This window comes from Colletotrichum siamense, assembly GCF_013390195.1.
Source record: "Colletotrichum siamense strain Cg363 chromosome Unknown KSG_Cg363_contig08, whole genome shotgun sequence".
NCBI classification, from domain to species: domain Eukaryota; kingdom Fungi; phylum Ascomycota; class Sordariomycetes; order Glomerellales; family Glomerellaceae; genus Colletotrichum; species Colletotrichum siamense.
In genome coordinates this window covers 3,769,187-3,792,946 of record NW_023501021.1, presented here as the reverse complement: position 1 = coordinate 3,792,946, position 23,760 = coordinate 3,769,187, and the positions used below count along the sequence as shown (strand labels likewise).

General features: G+C 55.4%; 5 protein-coding genes across 5 annotated transcripts; 3 read left to right on the top strand and 2 right to left on the bottom strand.

The window, feature by feature from the left end:
- Positions 1 to 1,925: 1,925 nt before the first annotated feature.
- Positions 1,926 to 4,458, top strand: rga7 (putative Rho-GTPase-activating protein 7; the record flags this gene model as incomplete). Its single annotated transcript, XM_036644354.1, has 5 exons — positions 1,926 to 2,153; positions 2,207 to 2,260; positions 2,318 to 2,930; positions 2,979 to 4,133; positions 4,181 to 4,458. 5 exons carry the CDS (start codon positions 1,926 to 1,928, stop codon positions 4,456 to 4,458), a joined length of 2,328 nt encoding a protein of 775 aa, XP_036490774.1.
- A 4,831-nt stretch (positions 4,459 to 9,289) lies between these two features.
- Positions 9,290 to 11,294, top strand: CGCS363_v012504 (uncharacterized protein; the record flags this gene model as incomplete). Its single annotated transcript, XM_036644353.1, has 2 exons — positions 9,290 to 11,058; positions 11,117 to 11,294. The coding sequence occupies 2 exons, from the start codon at positions 9,290 to 9,292 to the stop codon at positions 11,292 to 11,294; spliced, it is 1,947 nt and encodes a 648-aa protein (XP_036490644.1).
- Positions 11,295 to 12,685: 1,391 nt separating this feature from the next.
- Positions 12,686 to 15,343, bottom strand: CGCS363_v012503 (uncharacterized protein; the record flags this gene model as incomplete). Its single annotated transcript, XM_036644352.1, has 1 exon — positions 12,686 to 15,343. The coding sequence occupies one exon, from the start codon at positions 15,341 to 15,343 to the stop codon at positions 12,686 to 12,688; it is 2,658 nt and encodes an 885-aa protein (XP_036490802.1).
- A 2,333-nt stretch (positions 15,344 to 17,676) lies between these two features.
- On the top strand, positions 17,677 to 17,874 carry CGCS363_v012502 (uncharacterized protein; the record flags this gene model as incomplete). Its single annotated transcript, XM_036644351.1, has 1 exon — positions 17,677 to 17,874. The coding sequence occupies one exon, from the start codon at positions 17,677 to 17,679 to the stop codon at positions 17,872 to 17,874; it is 198 nt and encodes a 65-aa protein (XP_036490543.1).
- A 552-nt stretch (positions 17,875 to 18,426) lies between these two features.
- MET3 (Sulfate adenylyltransferase) lies at positions 18,427 to 20,360 on the bottom strand (the record flags this gene model as incomplete). Its single annotated transcript, XM_036644350.1, has 2 exons — positions 18,427 to 19,982; positions 20,192 to 20,360. 2 exons carry the CDS (start codon positions 20,358 to 20,360, stop codon positions 18,427 to 18,429), a joined length of 1,725 nt encoding a protein of 574 aa, XP_036490650.1.
- Between the last annotated feature and the right edge of the window lie 3,400 nt (positions 20,361 to 23,760).

Genomic DNA, 23,760 nt, shown 5'->3' with positions numbered 1-23,760 from the left:
GGCTTAAGCTGGAATACGGTCCCACTCAGGGTCGTCCTGATGGCAATTAAACTGCGGCCGGGAGCGAACAGGACCGTGAGTGAGATTTGCGAACTTTATTTGGGTTGGACTTGGCTTCCCGGAGTAAGCGAGGTGTCACTGGGCTGAAGAGGATCATCAAGTTGGAGAAGCTCTGGTTCGTTGTTGCGACACTGCTGCAGTCTGTGTTGCGCTGGTCTACTATCTTGCTTGGTTCCCCCGTTCCGTGCGGCTTGCTTCAGGTTTGTGTGCATGTGTGTCGTTCAGCAATGCAGATGATGACGGGCCATCCCACGCGGGCCCCGAATTCTTCAGCGGTGGCTGTGCTCAGCTCTCAACTGAAGGGGGCTAGACTCGAAGGGGAGTAGGACACCCGCGATTGGCAGCGGTGGTGGTGCGAGGTCTGTGGTGTTGGCGGATGGGAACCATTCTAAAATGTTCGATGAGTTGTTTTAGCCTGGAGAGTGGAGGAATTGGAATGAGGGTGCGCGATCTGCTGGATCATGGATGTTTATCTGTCGCTATTCATAGATGCGGGCTCATGAGGTTGGTGCCCGATGAAGGAGACAATTGGTTATGCCCTCCTGCACACACATACACACACACAATGATATTCGTCTGTGATTCTGTTTTTGTATGGACCATGTACTTCATCTTACGTGTTGGATTGTGTCGCAGCTCCGGCGGCGCATATCAGCATTCTTCGGTGGTGCTTCGCCTCCGAATCCGCGCGTCGCAAACTGCCAGACATATCTTAGCTAACCAACACAGCTCGCTTCAATGTGTTGTCTTGTCTCGCAAGGCTGGCTGCAGGTTCCGTTTGCATCTGCCGAGCAAACAGGACGAAAGCGCACCACGGTTGCCCAACTGCAGCTGCAATAGCTATTCCCAGCTGGGCTGACTGCAGCAGCATCCAATGTCAATCTGCAAGACCTACTTGACTGTCCTTGAACGTTCTTGTCCGTGCGACGTGCAGAGTGAACAGCGGAAGCAGCTTCCTCTCTCAAAGTTTAGTGGTACTGCGGTAGGAGTTTGGCTGCGCTAAGGTTAAGGCACAGTAGTCTGGTCTCGTCTCGTCTTCCGAACCCGAGACATTCCATTGCAGATTCCATGCTGCTTCCAGATCAACTTCTTTTTTCCTCTGTTTTTTTTTCCCCCCCTCTCCGTCCGTCCGTCCGTCTCTGTAGACTTTGTGTCTGGATTCTTGTCTGGTGGTCGCTGGACCCTGACGTACCTTGCCTTGCCTTGCCTCCAGGCTCTAGGTAAGGTACCACGCAGAGCAACCCTCGTCCAGCCCACCCGCCATCACCCACAGCTCCCCTCAGGCGCCACCCCCGTCGCCCCGGCTGTCCTTGAGCTGCTTAGCGGCCTTTACCCCCCTCGTCCTCGTCCTCATCCTCGTCGCTCTCGTCCCACGTTATTCCGTCCTCCGTGCTCCCCGGTCACTGCAGCTCGACACGCACAGCACACCACCACCACCACCACCACCTCTCGCCGCGCTCATCCGTGTGCACCGTTCGAGGCCACATTTCTTCCACACGATACCCATCACTTCCCCGTACTCACGAGTCACATTGGACGACCCATCCTTCCCGTCTTCGAGCTTCCCTTCTCGCATGAATCTCCCCCGTTTCACCCCCTGCCTCTCCACCTGATCAGATTCCCAAAGAGCCAGCGCCCGGGAACTTGCCTCGACCAGAGACTGCCACCTCGGCGAACACAGACTACACCACCACACAGCATATTGAGCAATCACACGTCCGACGCTCGAAACCACCGACCTCTTGGAACTTCCTTGTCCAACCCCCCGATTCAAGCCTCCCGCCGTCGCCACTGGAGCCCCGAATCCTCGTATTACCACTCCGTGACACTTGCGCCGAGTTGCCAAACTCTCCCGATCCCTCAAAATGGCCGACCTCCGCTCCCCCTCCGACGACAACCTGCCTGCAACCAACGAAGAGCAGCGCGATAGAACGAGCAGCATGTCGCTCGGAAACACAGAAACACCACCACAGAATGGCACAAATGGCCCCGCGAACGGCGCCTCCGCTGCCGCCGCCGCCGCCAGTGCCGAGACACCCTCGGCGCCCAACCCAGAAATCTCGCGCCAGGTCCAAGAAGTCCTGTCGTCCGATGTAAGGCGGCCGCATGCCATCTTCCCACAATCCGGACGCTGACAAGCATGCAGATTGGCGTGTCAACCATGTTGAACCAACTCAAGGCGAGCATCGCGTCTGCAAAGGTGAGCAACGCTGGTCCATTCGCAAGTCGCTGCGGCCGCTGACGCATACCCCGCCAGGAATTCGCCCTCTTCCTCAAGAAGCGATCACACATCGAAGAAACGCACGCGTCCGCGATGAAGAAGCTGTCTCGCATGAGCCAGGAGACTATGCACCAGCCCGAACACAAGCAAGGCTCATTTGCCCAGGCTTACACCGAAATGATGTACATCCACGAGCGCATGGCCGAGAACGGCATCCAGTTTGCCGTTTCACTGCACCAAATGCACGACGACCTCATCGAGATGGCCGCCATGGCCGAGCGCAGCCGGAAAGGATGGAAGGCGAACGGCTTGGCGGCGGAGCATCGCGTGGCAGACCTCGAGGCCGCCATGCGCAAGTCAAAGGCCAAGTACGACAGCCTGGCAGAGGAGTACGACCGCGCGCGTACCGGCGATACCAGCAGGAACAGCGGAAAGATGTTCAGTTTGAAGGCCAAGTCGGGACCGCAACACGAGGAGGACCTCTTGAGGAAGGCACAAGCCGCCGACCAGGACTACCAGGCCAAGGTTCAGACATTGCAGAGCGAGAAGGCCGAGTTGATTGCGAGGACAAGACCCGAGGCTATAGCTGCGCTCCAGGACCTGGTTAGGGACACAGATGCCGGGCTGGCACTTCAGATGCAGAAATTCGGTAGGTGATGTTGATCAACTTGGCCGATTTGAGCTAACATCTTGGCAGCGTCCTTCAGCGAGAAGCTCCTCTTGAGCAACGGCCTTAGTATTAGCCCAATCAAGGGGCAGGGTTCTGGAGGAGGACCGCGCAGTCTCCGCGAGGCCGTCATGGCCATCAACAACGAGAAGGACCTGAGCGACGTTCTGATGAGCCACCACTCCAAGCTACCGGCGAACAACGAAATCAAGTACGAAAAGAACCCCATCTTGGCGACACCTCGCAATCCCAACATGAGCCACCAGCCGAATGCCTCGGTCTCAAACGTGCCGAAGATGACGCCGAGCGGTCCACCGCCTGCGCAGAACCAGCAGCAGCAGCAAATGCCGCCTCCCGCCAGGCCGAACAACTTTCAACCGCCCGCCGAGTCCCCGTCGAGCTTCCAACCGCCTAGCATGCCGGCAGCTCAACAGCAGCGTCCCTCGTCTCAGCAGCAGTCCGCCCCTCAGCCGCAGCAGCATGGCCGTAGCTTCAGCACCAGCAACATGCTGAACCAACAGCCCAGCCAGCAGCAGCAATTCCAGGCCAACCGCAACTCTGGAGTTCTGCAATCGCGGTACAATGGCGGCGGCAGCACCGTTGCCTCTCAGGGCCCGCCACAGCTCGGGGCTTTGCCCTTCCAGACTTCGCAGAGTCAAACGCCCCCTCCGCAACAGCAGCCCACCCCGCCGGCTCAAAGCCAGTACCAGCAGCCACCTCAGCAGCGGCAGCAGGGTAACCCCTTGCAGCAACACCCTGCCCAAGGCCCGCCTCCCGGAGCTCCTCAATACCAAGCGTACAACAGGCAGTCTCCTCCCCTTGCCGGCAACAACTCGGCACCAGCGCCCAACCCCGCGAGGCCCGTATTCGGGCTCACCTTGTCCCGCCTGTATGAGCGGGACGGTCTGCCCGTGCCTATGGTCGTCTATCAGTGTATCCAGGCAGTGGACCTCTACGGTCTTGGCGTTGAGGGCATCTACCGCCAGTCTGGTTCGTTGACGCACATCAACAAGCTCAAGACCATGTTCGATACCGACTCCAGCAACCCTGCGCTTGATTTCAGGAATCCAGAGAACTTTTACCACGACGTCAATAGTGTTACGGGCCTGTTGAAGCAGTTCTGCCGCGATCTTCCTGACCCCTTGCTTACTACGGAGCATCACAGCGAGTTGATTGAAGCAGCCAGTAAGTTTCACCAATGTCCCGAAGTCTTCCCTATCTAACACTGCCAGAACACGACGATGACATTGTCCGCCGCGACTCGCTGCACGCAATCATCAACAGCCTGCCCGACCCCAACTACGCCACCCTGCGCTCTCTCACCCTCCACCTCCACCGCGTCATGGACAACTCCCACGTCAACCGCATGAACTCGCACAATCTCGCCGTCATCTTTGGTCCCACCGTCATGGGCACCGACCCGAGCACGAGCATTGCCGACGCTGGCTGGCAGATCAAGGTTGTCGACACAATCTTGCAGAACTGCTACGAGATCTTCGACGACGAGTAGACGGCCCACCGTCGTAGTTCTTCGCTTTAGCGTGTTTCCAAAAGCAAAAAAAGCATCATGGCGTTGGCGGATCTTCCATCTCTCGCTTTGTACATTCTTGCCACCCTGGTCGGACCGTACATATGAACCACGCATATCCTGGGCACATATATAGCTTGCGTCCTCGTGCGGCTGGAACGCTCCCCCTTTCTACTTCCCACTCTTCAGGTATCTAGCGAGCAGGATGCGAGAATGTTCGGACCATTGGCTTTTTATTCAACTCTCACCATGTTTTCCCTTATTCACGGTCATTGAGCGTAAACTGAGGGGGCGGCGGCGTTGGGGAGGTGGGTGGAAATGGTCTTCTGTATTTGTTTTCTCGCCGTCTTCGATCGGTCGTCTTTTTTTCAGGGATACCACCGTAGGCTTTCTGCAGCACAGCGTTGCGTCCTCCTTTTATAGCCAATCCTTGCTGCCGTTCATGACAGTTGCCTGTGTGATGCGTGAAGAATCCGTGGTGTGACGGGGCGTCGTTTTCAGAGCGAACGTGAGGAAAGGATGACAGAGGCCAGGTAACATTAGACCGAGGGTGAGTGAGTTGATTTCACCTCCCGAGGAATTGCAGCCTGGAGACTGAGGCAGCCGGCCTGGAAATTCACCTTGGACTTCACCTTTGAGCGCTACTAGATATTCCAGGAGGCTAGTGCCCGAGAGTTCCCAACAACCGAGCTGGAGTAAGTGGCCGTGAATATGCCCAGTATGGTAGAACTAGTATGCCAGCTGAACACAGAGATCATGCTTATCCCCTCGGGAGTTCAGGGTTCGAATCCTCGTGCTCGATTTCATTTTTGGTTTTTCTCCTTGCACGCTTTCTTCGGTTTTGTTGTTCTCTCACCGCCTCCGACTTTGTTTTGAAACCAGTGGCAGGCCTGCCTTTGAGTATAAATTATCCCTTTTTTGCGCATGGATTGAACTCAGCAAAATATTGTCTTGGGTTGTGCTTTGTTTGCTACATCAGAACCACCTAGATTGCCAAATCACGAGGAAGGAGCCGAGTACCAACGCCGACCTAGCCATTTGTGCTTCCAGTTTTCGAGTGCTAGCAGTATCGCTATGGCTGTATTCTCGATGGATAATCAGACAGACTGCGGCTAAGCTGTCATGTCACGGAGGTTGACGGAAAAGTTTTCTTGCGTTGACAGCGGGACCACCGTTTCCCGCTTCGTTCATCAGATGTGTTCACCGAAGCTGATTCGGTTTCTTCTGCCTCCGCAGTTGCAAGAAATGCCGTCACTGATACTCACATGGAACTCCACAGTCTCGCCATCTGTTTCGGGGTACGATGGGAACTTTGCCGTTGTCTTGCTTTGGAATAGGAGTGGCTTGCCCGCTGACGATTTGTATAAAAGGGGGCCTGGCGGGACATTCTCTGGACGAGCGGGGACATGGAAATCGATGAGCATTTGGAGCGTTACTGCAGCTACTTTCCACTGGCTTCTGCCTCGCCGTTAAGCTCATGGCGTTTGGACAGAAGACACATGATACGATCTCAAGCATTTGACTTCTGCATGTGGAATAGTCGAGTATGCGTTGGAATAGCTTAAGGAAAGTTATGAATGATAGAAGCGATTCATGGCGATTCATGGCTGAGTCTCAAGACAAGAGTGCGAGCGAGAAATGTCGTGTGGGCATTGCTCAAACGCCTGATGAGTTCACCGTCTGCCATCAGCTACGAACAAGACAAAGAGCATCGTATTGCGTCTTAGAAAAACTTGCTTATGAGACGTATCCCTGCCTTTGAAGGGCGGAATCTTGGTTGTATTGAGAACCGGCATTATATAGAGAGAGCTCGCGAGGGATACTCTGTTTGTATTCTGTACCGCAGAGAATGAACTGAACCGCATCTTGTCCAGACACGGAGTCGAATGTGGGCCCTGGTGTCATGTTTTCAGTATTCAGTGCTGTTTTGAGTATCAGGAAAATACGAGTAGTTACATGACGGAGGTACTCGCGGAGTGTGTGGGATGAATACCATCTCGGCGGTGACGATGAATAACTGGGTAAACCGCGCCTTGCATCCGAGGTCAGCCAAGGTGGAGGCAATCACCGGGATCACGATATCTTTGAAACTTGTTCGTATCGGCGAACGATCATGATAATGCAAACTCATTGTGGAATCAGTTATAGGTACCGGCCAGGCCCAGCTGTTTTATAGGGCTTGCTTTCGCCATTGTCTGTGTGATGAAAGTCCGACATTGACGTTTCCACCAACGAAAGCTTCGTATAAATGCCGCTATCTAGCAACAATCTTTGCAGATTCATCAATTATTTTATAGATAACCAAAGGGTCTTTGCTGCCTTTGCTTACAGGTCACATTCGGGGTGCCGACTAGTCTCCATCATCCCGTGTGAACTACCATTCGACCTTCTCCCTCTACCTATTACCGGCGGAATACACCTCAAGAGATGCCAATGATAGACCATGAACGGTCAAACCGGGGGTACAGGTACCATACCAGTTGGGATTTACGCACTTGGCCTTGGACATCTTCGGACCAAAGTACAAAGCAACGACTCGCACAGGCTTCAAGGGAAGGTTTCATTTTGGCCTGGAAACGCACTCTGAGGTGGTTGACACATCCTGATTATATCCTTAGCGAGACCCCGTAGGTGCCGGAAAAGAATCTCAAGCGGATTGCCAGGCGCTGGCTGAATGTCACTCTTTGGCCCTGACATGGTATATAAATCCACGTCAACTTGACATTGCAAGTGTTTAGGCGACACACGCAATTGGGCATGTTGTCTTGCCCTTACCAGCCTTGCAGCTACTCTGATGCGCTACGCACCACATGCGGGCCTTCTCTTTCCACGGTCTGACTTGAGCGCGAGGCACCAGAGGCACGAGAATGACATTCGTCTGAATACGCTAACAATATCCAACGAAAGGTGAGCGACAGAGACGATAGGGGATGTTATCTCATGCTTGAATACAGCTAGCGAGCCTCTGGTTCCGATGGCGAGAATTTTCTAGGCGACGGCCTTGAGTTCAGGTTGATCAACACCAATAAAGATGCGTCCGATCAATTGGTTGTTTTGGCCTCTTCAGAGACTCTCAATTAGTTCTACACTTATATTCTGTCCTCAGAGTTAGTTATCTTAATCATATCCAGCATACTTAGACGTCAACAAGTCTGCCTCACTCAACAGACATTACTGATAGTCAGACAACCGTTGTTTAGGAAGAAATCTGCAAATAAGCCAAAGGCATTTACGAAGCATGAAGAAGGTCACATTTAGCCTACCTAGCAACCGCTATTGTTCAAGCAGGGGCAATACATGAAGACAACCATCGCAAGCCACCGCGATCAAAAACGGCGCCAACCGCATCCCAAATTCTCCTCGCCCAAGTCCCGTATCTCTTCTTCTGTAGATGGTGATTCGATGTTGGCGCGTTGGACAGTCTTCGATTGCCATGGGCTTATTCTGGTTCTCATATCTCGTAGATCAAAAGGGACGAAGCCGGCGGATGAAATGAATACACGAAAGCGCTGGGGCCTCACGTGCTAGTCTTCATGGCATACTATGCGTCTTCCAGAGTATTGGATTACAAGCTATGATGATCAAGCGAAGCCAAGAGGATCGAGTTGGATTGGCTGAAAAGACCGGTCATGCCTTCCGACGTGTGCGGGGGGTGCTTTTATGCTTTACATCACCAGTGAACATACATGATGTCAAGATGAATTGCAGAAGGGTATCTACTCCTTGAAACGAAAAGCCATTGCGCCAGCGCCTTTGCCGGAAACATGGTCTTTGAATTCCAAGACGGCTCCCAAGAGCAGCTGAAAAGACTCCTCTTGATCGCTGACTCTCATGTCGATGATGACACAGGATGGTACACCTGCCAAAGAATAGAATAGGAGGACAAGACGTTCATGGAGTTTCGATGGACATATAGTGCAACCATTTTTTTCCACAATTGACATGATAGTAAGGTCATCCAGGGACCAAAGAGACGTCATCGCGAAAGTATGAGCGATGATATGAAAGGGCTCAAGGGTGTTTCCAAGCAGAAACAGGATTAGTAGGGCTAATATAGCCACTGTTCTCACCGGGAGGCAAGTGTCAACGTCATCCTTGACTGCCGTTCGTTGTCGTCGTCGTCCTCTTCGAGCCTGCCCTGCCCCGTGTGCCCGGAACAGGACTACATAAAAGTGGCAGGAGCTCGAGAGATCTAAGCAACTTGCACATCTACACATCCTCTAGACGTCAAATATTCTATCAGCTCCCAGCCACCCACTTCTTCCACGCATCGATTGGTACTGCAAGAGAATTACCTATTCATACGACCTACTTCTACTTCATTATCTTTACATCAAACCATACGAGACGCATGTTTCCAACCTATTCGGTCACTCATCACTCCATGAGCAGGTGCGAACCGTTCCCGTCATAAGACGGACGTGCTCTTCCGTCTTTTAAACCACGCCTTCTTCTAGTTCTTTCCACAACAACAAACTTTCTCACTCAAGTCATTCTTTACATGTCCATCAACCAAACATCTCGAGACACAAGCTCATTCTCAACAGAGTTCCTTGCCTCATCATCCACGTTCCTTATCACCTTTGAGTCTTTTCTTTAACGCAAACACACCATATTGATCACTTAGACGTCATCCCCTACCTGCATAGCAACACTTCCGTCTCCAATACCATCCAAGACATTTCCTAATTGTTGATTTCATATCTTTGGAGCTTACAGAAACTCCTTCAACATTTCGTTTCGAATTTTTTGCCAGCAAAGTTCTTTTCTCTGGTTTCATTCGAAGGCCTTTGCTGGCAAAACATCCATCACCATGTCCGCAACCTCTGCCCAGGATCCTCCGAGATGCAAGAGAGGCTGGCTGAAATGGGCCAAGGCCCAAATGCACCCAAAGTACGCCGAAGTACATGACTTGGACTTCCAACTCCGCCGAATTATCAACACCATTTCCTGGGACAAGATACGCAAGAGAGTACTCGTCGCTCAGGAGCCGTCATACAAGCGACTTCTGGCCTTCCTAGGCAATGCTCAGAACCACAGACTGCGCCCACCTTCGCCGGTGGACTGCGAGGCAGTGAGAATCATGAATGGCGGCGAATTCCCCAACATCATCTCAAGCCTTCTCAGGAACGCAGGCTGGGAGCCCAGCGCATGCACTGATCCGTTGCTGATTGCGATAGAAAGAGTCTTGCGTCCTCCGCCTCCACCCCCACCAGAGAAGGAGAGGGAAGACCTTGCTCCAAAGGAGCCGATACCTTGGATGGAATGGGCCAAGCGCCAGAAGAATCCGGCATTCGATGACGCCCCTGAGCGGGCGGAGCTCGAAGACAACCTCGAAGCCGTGAGATGGAATGCCAAGACCCCAAAGTGCTATAAGCTCCAGCAGCCGTTCATTTTCCTCATGGGGCGCTGGGGTCCTGATGGAGAACGTAAACCGGATGATGTGCCTTCCGTCATCGACCTCGAGGCTACGAGGATCATGAACAATGGCAAGTTGCCTCAAGAGCTGTGCGAGTGGCTCGCCAATGACGGCTGGGATGCCGAGAAATGTTGCAACCCAAAGCTGTCCATCGCGGAGAAGAAACTCTCAGCCGGTCCTCCGGCAACCACGCATCAGCAAGAGCCGGTTACCCCTAGACCAGTGGACGGAGGTCAAGAGGCCGCGAACACACCTCCGGAGACCCCAGAGGGCGATGAAGAGATGACTCCTGCTTCCCCTGAAGTTGTCGAGAAAGTTGAAAGACCGCAGACGCCAGCACCACCCCAACCATCGAGCTTTGCCTCTTCGCCTGATAATCAAATTGACCCAGCGGAATACCCACGCCTGGAGATGCTATGGAAGTCAACCCCGGCACCGCGTACTGAGGTCGAGGAGGGAAGAATGCCGCCCCCACAAACCAAGACCGTAAAGCGCCCTTCGGCTGATGACCACGGAGAATCAGCTCAGCAAGCGAAGAGACAGAGAACGAGCATGTTGCCGGGCGATCCTCTCAGTGCAGGTGGAAGTTTCGAGCCTGGAGGAAGGAGCAACTACCAGACCTTCCCTTCGCCGCGTGGGGTCACCATTCCGCGTCAGAACTTCTTCAACTCCTCATCCACAGCTCAAAACACTAACACCCGAGCGTCTTCCCTGAACAACCTCACCAGACCACCACCTCCTACGCCGTTCCCTTCAGCAAACTTCGCCAGACCCATCGCCACTCCCTCAGCAGACCCAATCCTCTCTGACACACACGCCCCTCACCCGGCCATCCATCCCAGCACGCCAATGCGATCCCAACCTCCCGCCTCAGACCAGTCCTTCCCTCCCATCTTCCACGACATGATGTCCAAAATGGCAGACATGAGCGCCGCCGTCACCGCGCAGGTCCAGCTCCGCGACGAGGAGCACCACCACCACCAAGACCGCCTCCGCCGCGCCTTCCTCGCCGTCGAGCACGCCTCGCGCGAAGTTGGACGCGCCGGCAACGCCTTTGACATTGCCCGCCGCGACCTCGATATGGCACTCGAGCAGCAGAACATCACCATCACGGCGCTGAAGACACTTCTGGACGCCAATGGAGCTGAGATGCAGCCGGTACAGTAAGAACGCCAGTCTCACAGTCATTCGTTTCTCAGCAGCTCACACTTTTCTAACCAGTCTTGACGAACCCGAGGTCCCTACGCGCGAGCGAGAGTCTTGCCTCCCGCAGCTCTTCGGTACGCTTTCGAATTTCAGCATTTTTATGGTTCTACATGTCGCCCACACGTTCATTCTTCTCGGCTACTTCCTCACGCAGGGATGCTACAATTTCTTCAAAAATCTTCGAAATGTCTGAGGGAGGTACCAATCCGGATCCGGCAACAACACATCTACTGGATCATAAATCCCGCCTACTGTGCGCTTTCTTCTTCTTCTTCTTCGACTACTTTTGCAAAACGAAATATTCTTCGTCAAGGTCAAATAGTCACTGTTCATCAATATCTCAGCAGCGTTTTCGTTTTCCATTTCAGCCAATCATTTTTACCAACATGCTCATCACGGAAGGAAGCGAAAGAGACACACCGACGAGTCCAGAGCACCTGACTTTTCCGGGATCGACTTTCTCATCAAAGGTTCTAGTTCCTCCATCTTAGCATGTGTCTAAAGCCACACGCAGTATGGCTACGGCAGGCGGCATAGTTACGGAGTTCGGCGTTGATTTTGCGATTTTGCGTTTGGGAAAAGGAAGAAAGGGAAGGGGGCAAGTGTATTTTAGAAGCTACAAACCATACTGCGTATTGACTTTCCTTATTTCACATCGCTTGCTATCTGAAATCCTTCTCGTCTCGCCGACCATAATTATCGCAGTGATTGCTTGTTCCGTGGTAACGCAGCCCCATATGAAAACCATGCATCTCAGCTCGTGACAGCAAGACCGGCGGCCATAGGCAAAGAACCAAAAACACCACCATAAAAAGCCAAAAAGAATCCACTTGAACCCTTAACCTCCCACCGATCAGATATGGCAACACCAGGGCGCTGCGATTGCGCTTGTCCCGACCACTGGGCCATCTTGCTCTTCTCGCCGGGAGTTGACAATCAAGGCAGCATCGGCACCCAAGTAAGGCCGTCCATCCGCCCGCCCGCCCTTCCTCACCCCATGGACATTTCACAATCACGAATCCAATCATCAAAGCTTGCTGCAAGCATTCTTCATCTCAAAACACTTTGTCATTAAAAATCAACAGAAACCGGCCCAGGATGGGCAGTAATGAACCTAGACTCCAAGACCATGCAGCTACCACCAAGACCCGGCATAGCCAAGCTCAGCTTTACGAACAAGGTGTGTATGTGTGTTTGTGAGAGGGGAGCGGGAGAAATCAAAACGCAGACGGATGCCACGCAACGCGAGATGTGCAATCTCGCTGCAAATTCAAACCTCCAATTTCAAACGTTTTCGTTCAGACCTCCACCACCCTCGTTATGTCATCATCCCATCCAACCGGGAGGCATCTCGAATCTTCCCCGGCGCAAAACACTGGGATGAACACGTCGTGACCAAAAAAAAACAAAGCAAATTCCAACAGAAACTTTCATCGCATGACTTCCCACTTCATCCCATCATGTCCAGGCGTCCTTACTCATCAATCCTTGGTATTCCCCGCACATGCAGCTTTTCATGACGCCCGCTCACTTTGACATCAAAACAAGTCGAGCAGTAACAATCGCATTTCATTATCCTTGAGTTCAGTTTTCCTCGTCGTCCTCCTCGATCGGGGCGGGTGTACGCCGTTCCGTCCGGCGCTTGGGTCGGCGGTGTCTCGAGCTGCTGATGTTGCTGGCCGAGTCGTCGGGAGCGAGCTCGAAGTCGTCGCCGCCCATCCAGTCGTCATCGCTGTTGTCCAAATCGCCCTGGGCCCATCCCGGGCGCTCGTAGCCCGAGGACTGGGAGTTGCCGGAGCCGGGCAGCACATCGATACGTCGGCGGCTCTGCAGGCTGTGCGCAAGACCGGCGCCTCTGTTGCGCAGCGCCGTCCGGACAACTTCCGCCCTGAGGTGAAGTGCCTCGAAGGCATCTTCCAAAACCTCCATACCCTGGTAGATTTCGCGCTCCACTTCCGCCAAGACGGCCATCTCCATCTCCTCATCACGGGACACTGCCTGACGGTTCGCGGCCGCTGACATACCGCTCACGAAGGAAGCTGGAGTGGCTCCACGAGAGTACGGGGTGGCGTTGCGAGAAGGCCCTCCAGTCGAAGGTCGAGAGGGGAAGTAGCCGCTCGCGGGAGTGGCTCCCCGGGAGTCGGCGATCGGGGTGTTGACGTCGTCTCCGTCGGCGCCAGACCACAAGAAGCCATCGAATCTTCCCGAAGTCAAGATCTCCCACTCCTGGGTATTGATATCGGACATTGTCACGACAAGATCGTGGGTATGAGGGTTCTTGACGAGGTACATTGCGACTTCGGCATCGCGGGGCGTCTGTTGCAAGCGATACAGACGCTGGAGGGAAAGACCGGCCTTGATAACGAAGTCGGGGCGGGGACGGTGCGAGTGAGAGGGTGTAGGGGCTCTCGTCGTGGGCTTGAGCTGGCTAGAGCCGGTGAGAATGGCGTTGAAGTACGGCTGGTCCTCAGGGTCCAGGTTCGTAAGCATGGCGAACGTGAGTGTGTCGTCGTCAACGTCTTGTGGCGTCGGTGCGGTCGAGTCACCGCACTTGTTCAACCACTTGTCCACAGCTCCCCTGACCTTCTTAGACCGTTGGAGGTAGTGCTCGCGGAACTCCTCGGCGATATCGGGATCGATCTGGATGGGCGAGTCGGGACGAGGGGGCAGATCCGCGGCAATGTCCGCAGCGGCAGACCCCAAGGTCGCCAAGTCAAAGGGAGGCCATTGTGGGAGCTCGATGCGACCGCTAACCCACTCAAGAACCTCGCCCCAGCCCAGGCCGCGGTGCTGGATATCGGGCCCTCTCTCACACAAAACGCAGGTGCATCCATACTCGGGCAGCTCCCGAGAGAACACATTCTCAAGGCGGTCCAGCAGTCTACGGGCAACCGATCGGTGACCGGTTGCAACGGCTACCGAGCCATTTCTGTTTAGCACCGAGTTGTACTGATCCAGCAAGTTGAAAAAAGGCGCAAACAGCGTTTGCGCGCCAACGAGAGGCGGGTTGGAAGGTCTGGCGCCATTCTGACGAGGAAGAACAGACAAAAACGTCTTTGGCAAGGGTTGAAGCAGCCCGCCGTTCTGCAAGAGGTAGTCGACTCTAGGCGCCTCGTGGACGTCCAGGGGCGGAGGAGGTGGCGGCGGGGGAGGAGGTCCAGGGAGGTCGGTCGCTGGGGTGCCCGAGGGCGTGATCTCTTCAGCATACACTTGAGCCAATCCAGGGTGCGGCTTCTGGTCCGGCGGCAAGGGCGGGGGGTAGTTCGGGCATTGCGTCGGGGTCTTGGGGGACGAATCCATAACGCTCTCCGGGGACGAGTCGCCATCTTGGATATCGGATCGTCGGCTCTTCTTGCTCGACGAACTGCGCTTGGAGGAAGATCTGCTCGGCTTGATGTTGAGGCTCTCCTGCACGCCGGGAGGGAAAGAGGGCGACTTGACGTAGGTGGCCTGACTGCTACTCTTGGACTTGAAGCTCACCCGGGATCTTTCGTCGGCTCTAGATCCCGACCTTGAAATCGAAAGGCCGCTCAGTCGCGAGATCGGTCGGTCATCCCTATCCCTCTTCTCGGTTAATCTTGAGCTTGAACGCTCCTTGCGCGACGACTCGGGCGTCTCAGATCGTCTCTTGTCGGACAAGTCTGTCTCGGGCGGGCTGGGAGGCCTCTCTTTGGTCGACACCTTGCGCGAGGCATCGTTCACACTCTTGGATCGGTGGACATCGCTCTGTCCGAGGTCGGTCGCCTCGGGGGTGAAGGGGTCTCTCTGCTTTTCTTTTTCGGCGACGGCCGAGACGTCATCTTTGCTGCGGACAGCCTCCTTGCTGTGCGCTTTGCTGAAGGTCGGGTAGGGAACGGAAACGCGATCGGTAGAGTTGGTCAAGGAGGTTCTGGCCAGCTCGGGGACGAGGTCGGTCATGGAGGCGGAGCGGTCATGGCCGCGTTCTCTGTCTCTGTCTCTGTCTCGGTCCCGGTCTCTGCGGTCGCGGTCGCGGTCCCGTTCCTCGCGGGTGCGGTGGCGGCGGTGAGAGTGGGAACGCGAGTGGGTGTCGCTTCCGAGGCCGCTGCCGTCGACCATTTTCGACTTCGAGGATCGTGAGCTCACACGGGAGGAGCGGTGTTCCTTGTCGCCCTTGTCGGATCTGAGGCTGCGCTCCGACTTGCTGCGGGAGGACTTCTTCTCGCGGGGCAGCTTGTCAACGTCGTCGACGACGGTATCGACGTCACGGTTTACGGAAGACATGGTGGCTGGCGCATGGATGCGAGCCCGGAAGCTCAGGTAGCTGCGCGGCGAGGCTTAGGCGTGGGCGTGGGCGTCGTCGGGCGACGGGTGAGGAGGGATTGAATAAACCTGTTTGTCGAGGGAGGAGATGGTGGGTGGGAAGGTTTTGGGGCCCGTCGGCGGGCGATCCGTCGTCGAGGTCAAGGTTTTGGACGAGTTTGTGAAGAGGTGCGGGTAGGAAGCAGGCAGGACCTGGTCTGGGGTTCACCGTTCAAAAGAGGTTGAAGGCGACTCGGCAGTCGTTAAAAACCGGGGATTGCGGTGACTTTTTTTCCCCTAGCCCCCCTGGTTTGAGCGAGCGTTGGTCGATGGTTCAGGGTTCTGGAAGATTTAGTGTCTGTCCCGTCGTCAGTGACGTTCGCCGTCGAGGCTGGTTTCAGCTGTCGGGATGATGTATGGTGAGGTAGCAGAGCTTCAGGAACGAGGGAAGAGCGGCCAGAGGAAGACGGAAGAGAGAAGGAGCCGTACGTACGATGGGCGGTGGGCGGTTGCGAGGGAGGAGGTGTTCGTTGACACAAGGCAGCTCGGGCGGGTGTGATTCGACCAAAAAAAATTGAGAATGGAACAGCACACAGCAGAGTACCTTACTCTGTACTGTATCCGTACTGGCGTACCTTCCACGAGTGAGTGTCCGTTCTCTTGTGGTAAGTGGTCTGCAAAGCCAAAGGCAACAACCCCTGTCGGCTGCTGCGTTGCCAGCGTTGGTGCTGCGGGCTTCGATGCCTGGGACGGATCTGGTAGGCTGGACAGGCTGGGCAGGGCCGGCAAGTGTGGATCACCCGTCACTGAAGAGGGAAGGGAACGCACTTTGGGAACGCACTTGGGAAGGGGGTGGACGCGGAGGGCGGTGGGCGGTGGGAAGATGCTGCACACTAGACGCTGGCAACCTGGCCGTCGACGGGCTGGGCTGTGGGGGCGAGTGGGAACTTGTCCCTCCCGTCAGGATGTGAAAGGGCTGGGGCGGTGACACAAGTCACTCACTTTGCTGCTGGCTGCTGGCTGTTGGCTGCAAACTGCTTTCCTTCCCTCTTTTCTTTACTCCCGCTCGAAACAAACCATAAGACAGACACAGAACAGCTGACTTGCACAGTGGCCAGATCCTGACGTGGCGGGCGCATTCAACTTCCCGGGCTGAGCATTTGGCAGAGTCGCAGGTTTAGTGCATCCGTACTGGGCTGAGTGGTGGTGTGTGAGAGGTGAAGTGGTTCAAGTGGTGAGGTCCCTTGAGCCCCACAACGGCCACTGCCAGAAGCTCGGGCCTGGCCCAGATCCAAGTCACCCGGCAAAAAGGTCAATCACTTCAGGCACTGAACCACCGCATCGTCATACGCACTGCAAACTGCACACTGTAATCCTTCATCCGACGGGCGTGGCTGGCAGGCAGTGGACGGTCGCCGGCAAAAAAAAAAGGCGACCAAGGAAGCCCAGCGAGTGGCGCATTTTCCGCATGTTTCCGAAAGGCATAACATTGGCTGAATCTGAAGAAGCCTCCGGGGATGGCGGAAAAGGCCCGTGGGTTTGCGTTCCTGAGCCCCGTCTGAGCTGCTGGTCAAGGCAAGAAAGACACACCTGGAGACGGGTGAGAAGCTTCAGGCACAGATGCTTTACACTACGGCCAAGGTAAGACAGGCAGGCAAGCAGGACACCGCCCATTGGATCGCATCTGCAAATCATTGGCCCGTACATCGCATCGCTTTGCTGCAAACCAACTGGTCTTGGGCCCCACGTCAGGTACGCGGAGCTGTCGGCTACTCTGCTTTACACAACGAATGTCTCTGGGTAAGGTTGCAGATGACCATCTGTTCCTGATCGAAGCCGCAGACCTGAGGTAGGTAACTGGCAGCTCCGTCAATGGTCGCGATGCCATGTCTCGGCCCAAGGCAAACGAGCCACGGGTCTTACACCCCGCGAGACAGCTCTCGTAGCTTCTTTCTGGTACCATGGTATTAATCCGGCAAACACCATCAGATATCTGCCTCACACAGCTCTCTCACCTGCCATCCCGAAGCACTCGTCTCGCTTCACCGACAGTAGCACCTGTCTTGCAGTCCTAATCTTCTCTGTCTCTCGAAACCCATTATTTCAAAGAGCACACCAGGCCACCACCACCCATGATCACCAAGATCGGAACTACCCCTCAACGCCGAAAAAGAAGACCGCTTCCTAAAATAAAACACACCTTAACTAAACCCCTCACCAGTTCACATCGGTTGCATGCCCATCCCATCAATACCACCTCTCCATGTGTTGCTACCCGCCAACGAATGCGCCAACCCCATCGTCGGGCACCAAGAATGGCCCTTCCCGCCCAATACCCGCGTCAAGCTAAGCGCCCAACCGTGTGTCTCCCCCACTCCACCACTGCAGCCAGGCCGTACCACACCACCATCACCATCACCATCACCCAAACCTTTAACCACCAAACGCACACGGCAGCAGTACAGACACCAACATCTCAGACCGAACCAACTTCCACCCTCCACCAAGCCTGAACTCACGTCTCTGAACCCCCGTCGGCGGGAATGCATCATGCAATTGAGCTCGGCCGTTTGCGATCGTTCGGGTTCCTGTCCTGGGAGGGGGGGTCCGTCCGTCCGCCCTGCAACGCCGTGTCGTCCATGCTTATCAAATCTGATCGCCTCGACAATCGGAACTCGAATGCGAGGCTAAACAATACGATCGCGATAAGGAACTCTAAAATATCATCACCATGCAGCAAGAGACGTGAATGCTAACATTTGCTCAATCGTATTCGTCAATTCAAATCTCTTCTCTCTTCTCCCCTCCTGAGTAGGCGGAAAAGGACGAGACTCTGACCTAGATGCCAAATGCCATCCATATCCATATCCATGATATTCATCTCAAGTGTATGTTATATATGAAAAATCCAAAAAACACAAAAACCCAACGGCTTTTTCTAAAAACCCATATCCATGTAAGTCTTTTTCTCATCAACTCCGTGAACAAAAGTCTTTGCCCACCCAGTGTGTTCATTTCATCTCTTGATACGCTATGCCCCTCCCAAAAACGAATGCGCTTTCCTTTTACAATCTGTCAAGCAGACCCTGGCTCTCGAGGAGCAGGACGATCTGGTGGACAATCGAGCGCACAGTCTGCTTCTCAACGTCGACGACGAGGTCGGGCTTGGAGGGGGTCTCGTAGGTGTCGTCAACACCCGTGAAGCCCTTGATCTCGCCGGCGCGCGCCTTGGCGTAGATGCCGCGCTTGTCCGTCTTCTCGGCGTACTCGAGGGAAGTCGCGACGTGCACGAGGAAGAAGGGCCCGCTCTTCTCGACGAGCTCGCGCGCCTGCCTGCGCGCGTCCTCGTACGGCGCGATGGGCGCCGCGATGACGGCGGCACCCGCGCGGGTCAGCTCCGACGCGACGAAGGCGATGCGCTGCACGTTGCGGAAGCGGTCCTCGCGGCTGAAGCCCAGCTCAGACGACAGCTCGGAGCGCACCGTCTCGCCGAGGAGCAGCGACACGGAGCGGCCGCCGCCCTGGTTGAGCGTCACCTGCAGCGCCTTGGCGATCTGGTCCTTGCCCGAGTTGGTGTAGCCCGTCAGGAAGATGGTGAAGCCCTTCTGGGCGGGGAGGGGGTTCTGCTCGCGCAGGACCTTGACGACCTCCGGGTAGGAGAACCAGGCGGGGATCTCCTTGCCGGTCTTGAGGCGGTTGCGCAGCTCGGTGCCCGAGATGTTGGCGGTGTGGGTGCCGGCGGCGATCTCGTTGGCGGGCTGGTACTCGTCGCGGTCGGGGATGTAGATCATCTCCTGGAACTCGACCATCTGGATGCCGAGCTCGTCCGAGTACTTCTGGACGGCGTGCTGGGCGTCGTAGGGGCCGTAGTGGTCCTTGCCGTTCTTGTTCTTGCCGGGGCCGGCGTGGTCGCGGCCGACGATGAAGTGGGTGGCGCCGTGGTTCTTGCGGATGATGGCGTGCCAGATGGCCTCGCGGGGGCCGCCCATGCGCATGGCGAGGGGCAGCAGGGCGAGGGCGGCCATGCCGTTGGGGTATCTGGGGAGCAGGGCCTTGTAGACGCGGACGCGGGTGAAGTGGTCAATGTCGCCGGGCTTGGTCATGCCGACGACGGGGTGGATGAGGACGTTGGCTTGTTGGGAGCGGGCGGCGCGGACGGTCAGCTCGCGATGGGCGCGGTGCATGGGATTGCGGGTCTGGAAGGCGACGACCTTGTTCCAGCCGAGCTTCTCAAAGTGAAGCCTCAGCTCGGCGGGGGTGTAGCGCAGGTCGAGGAAGTCGTAGTGGGCGAGGCGCTGGATGGCCTCGAGCTTGCCGCCGACGTAGAAGTCCTCCGTGTTGGAGAAGAGGTGCTTGACGCCGGGGTGGGTGTCGTCGTCGCTGCCAAAGACCTCAATGGCCTCGACGGTGCGGTCGGGCTTGTAGACATCCTCGACGGTGAGGATGGCCAGGTTGCGGTCGTCTCTCAGGTCGCGCAGCGTGATGCGGGCGCCGGGCTTGATGGAGAGCTCGTCAATGGTCTTCTGGGACACATCGAGGGTGATGGGCATGGAGAAGAGGTTGCCGTCGGCGAGGCGGTTGTTCTTGACGACGCCGTTGTAGTCCTTCTCGGTCATGAAGCCTGCGATGCGGGAATGCCTCGGTCAGTTCATGGTTCCCACTGTTTTTTTCCACAGCGCAACGTAATCGTGGGGCACGAATTGCCCCTCCAAAAAATCATGGCGGGGTCGTCTCCGTCCAGCAGCAGCAGCGGCAGCCGCAGCAGGTAGCAACAACCCCACCATCGCAGAAGCAAGGGAGCAGCAGCAGCAGCAGCAAAACACAACGCACCTTCAAGGGGGGAGAAGCCACCGTTGAGCAGGAGCTCGAGATCGCAGAGGTGGCGCTCGGTCAGGACGAGCGAGGGGAGCTTCTCGGACTCGGCGAGCAGCTCAGCGGAACGCGGCGCATCGCGCGCGAAGAGGTCCTTGAGGACACCGCCGTGGGGAGAGTTGGCCATTGTGAATGTGAAGTGTTGAGAGTAGTTGCGCGGGGCAAAGACAAGACTCGGGATTGAGCAGAAACAAAGACGCTAGAGGGGGTATACGAAGCTCCTGAAAAGCTCAGAAGAGACACAATACAACCAATTGGCTTGGTCGAGGGAGAGTTGCAGAGGAGGAAGAGGACAGAGACACAGGAGAGAACCAGCAGGAGGAAGAGACAATGCGGCAGAGCAGAGGGGCGCAACGGTGTCTTTTTATTTCCTCAATGCGAAATGCGGGCTCAACACGTAAAGAGAAAAAAAAAATTGTCCCTCAAGTGTCCCCCGGCGTGAAATCGGCGTTGCTGTCGTCTGCGGTTGCTGGTGCTGCATGCCCATTGTCCAAGGTAAAAATGGAGGCTGTTTAGCTCAAATGACGTGATCGCTACCTTGCAGATGTACCCCCCCTTGGCGGCGTGTTTAGCACTCTGTAGCGACGCATAAGTCATGTATCGCCACGATAAGTGCCCGTAAGATCCATCCTCCCCGTCCCAATGGAGATGGCCATTTTCGTGGTGCAGCCGCGGGAGGGATAAAAAAGTCTGAACCCACGCATGGCTGACACAATGAACCCCGATGACGACCCATGGGAGATCCATGGAGCCGTGGGGTCCCTTTCTGTTGTTGTGTCGCAAGTCCTCTTGAGCGGCGGCTCGGTCTTCCGGCATCCATCCGTTGCACACCGGAGACACGACGGATTGGTAATGGGCGCAAAGGTTTGTAAGCCCGCCGCGAGAGAGACGACACCTTGTGGTTGCTTGTGCCTTGTGTTCTGAGCTACTCCTAGCCAGCTGCAAGAGAAACAACCTTAACAGGCGCCAGCTGCGATCAGACGACGAGACAACGACGTGGTGTCCTGCCGGGGTCTGGTTTGCGGTGCGTTGATAGAGCGAGATAATTACCCCGCCAAATGTGGCTTGTTCACCGAACTCGTCCTTCAGGGTCCCCGCGCCACGCTGTCTTCCCTTAGCACAAAAGCCAATTGTGAAGCATGACCACGTTTGTTGGAAGAGACATGCAGCAGATTCGTCAAAGTTGCAATCCCAGCCTCGTCTGGCGTGCTGGTGCCGAGTCTCTTGGCTGCGGGCTAACCACCCGTTCAACTGAACCTCCTCCCGCCCATCGCGCGGGATGGGCTAAGAGCACCGAGGAGCTACTCGCCTTGGCAAGACATACCAAGAAGCAAACCGCTCTGTATCATACAGGGAAGCAGTGAGAGATACCTGGTTACAACAGACTTGTCTGCGGTGATGATTATGTCGTGATCCCACCGCGTCCAACGTCCTGCTTGGCGCAGTCACATGTGGCGTTTGCGTGTCTTACAAAGCCGCGCTTCATTCCAACCAACATGAACCCAATATTCTGGATCAGGATCCTCGACAGCAGCAAGTTTGACAGCTCGCAGATCATGCCCGCTTAACCTTGACCCCAAATCTGCCTCCCATCGCTCCCGCGAAAGCATGGACAAACGTCGTCGGTCAGCTCGGTCAGGGCTGGTGGGGTACGGATAGACCCCCCCGACGTCCGCGTCGATCGGCTTAGCGGCTGTCGGTTCGCGGTTGCCGGGGCCTGTGGGTTCGGACCCGATATCGCTAGCGGTACACCGAGAGCCATCATCTCCAGTTTTTGAGCTGCTGCGCGAAGATGGGCAAACGATGGCACGCCGCACATTTTGCCTGGTCAACGATGACATTCCATGTCCACTTTTCGGCTCCGTGGTTCTCCACCGCGACACCCACCCGTCGCCAACATTCTAAACGCTAGATCCAGTTCCTGACGATCCGCTGACGCAATTGGCCAATCGACTGGAGATGGCTGGCTGCCGTTTTCTCCCAGCCACAGGAAACGGACTGGGCTTGCTGCGGAACATTTGCCCGCCTTTGGCGCTGCGCGGAAACGATGACAAAGATGATGGAAACCCTCAAGATTGTGTAGAGGTCGAATCGGGCTTTATGCAGAGTTAACTGGGGCTCTGCCTAGCTTGGTTGTTGAAGACTTTGACGACAAACCCAGTAATGACGGCAGATGTCTTCGGCTTTACAACTGGATATGAAGTTGTTGCTCACAAACAGAAGCTAGTTGCCTGGTCGATTCATTGCATTGCGGATATTCGCAAGTATCTTCCGTCGTCTCGAGTCGATCCATATGGCATATGGCGAGGGGAAGCTCTTGTCTTCTTGCCGCGTAGCACTAGTGGTCGGAGCATTGCATCCGTTCTCGAACGTCGCATCAACCGGGGGTCGACTCCCCAATCTCTCGAGATCACTCGGATCTTGGCTCGGCGGGTAGCAGATCTCACCCGAACACGGGCGGATCTCCCAGAAAGCCGCAACTCGGAGACCAGCGTCGTCGGCCGGAGCGAGAACTTTTGTTACTGGATGCATTCTCTGCCGCTTCTTTTGTATCTCTACAGACGTTGTCATCGTCGTCACTGCTGTAGTCGTCTTTGCTGCCGCAGCCGTCGCCGCCGATATCTTTGTCTCGATTCCCATTGATATGATTCTTCCATAATTCGTCATTGTGGTCTGCAGAAGCAATCGTCATAACAATCGTACTCGTCGCCGAAAGCTTTGGAGCGATGGCTCGATGCTGCCTTCGATCTAGCAGCCGGCCCGCGAAGCGGCCCCACGACGGTCGGAGTGGGGCAATGATAGCTCTCACCGGTCGCCACATAATCTGTCCCTTCACCGACAGAATGAGGCCTTCACTATCCATGCCAATCGTGATTACACAGACAGTTACCTTGGGGCTGTTGACTGAAAATATCGCATGTCTCATCCTTGTTTCACATATACTTGTCGTGAACTCTCAGTCTTCCTCTGCCGCTTGGAGCCGCGACGGTTGATTTCTCGCTTTCGTTAGGTGTTGATCAAGGCTCCCGCCTTGCTCTCTTCTTCATTTCTAACGACGTTCCCAACGTTGCCATCAAGTTGCCCCTGTCGTTCGTGTTACTAATGTTTCGCAATCTATGAGAGACTGGTTGCATGTAAAAGTGACAAAGGTTGTTCAGAAACATGTTCCAAGTAACAGCAGCAAATTGACGTTTACATTTCACTGTCATACATCACATTCGGCTTATTCTTAACTTTGTAGATTGAGCGGCCGAGAAGGTGAGTGATGTTAGATGATCTCAATATCACAGTGAGAGAGGGCATTTAGTATGGCCGGGTTGCAGCCAATCAGCTACAGGATGCTTCTGTCCAGTACTGTGTTGGCCTGACCAGAACCAACCAAGTCAATCCTCCTCCGGCGGCAAGCACACCTCCCCGCTCTTGGCACGCTGTCCCGCTGCCTGCGATAGCCCGACATTATGTATGCTCATACCCAGCCCATCTCGTTTCCCGCTGTCGTACTCTGTATTTTCCCGGCCCTTTTCCCC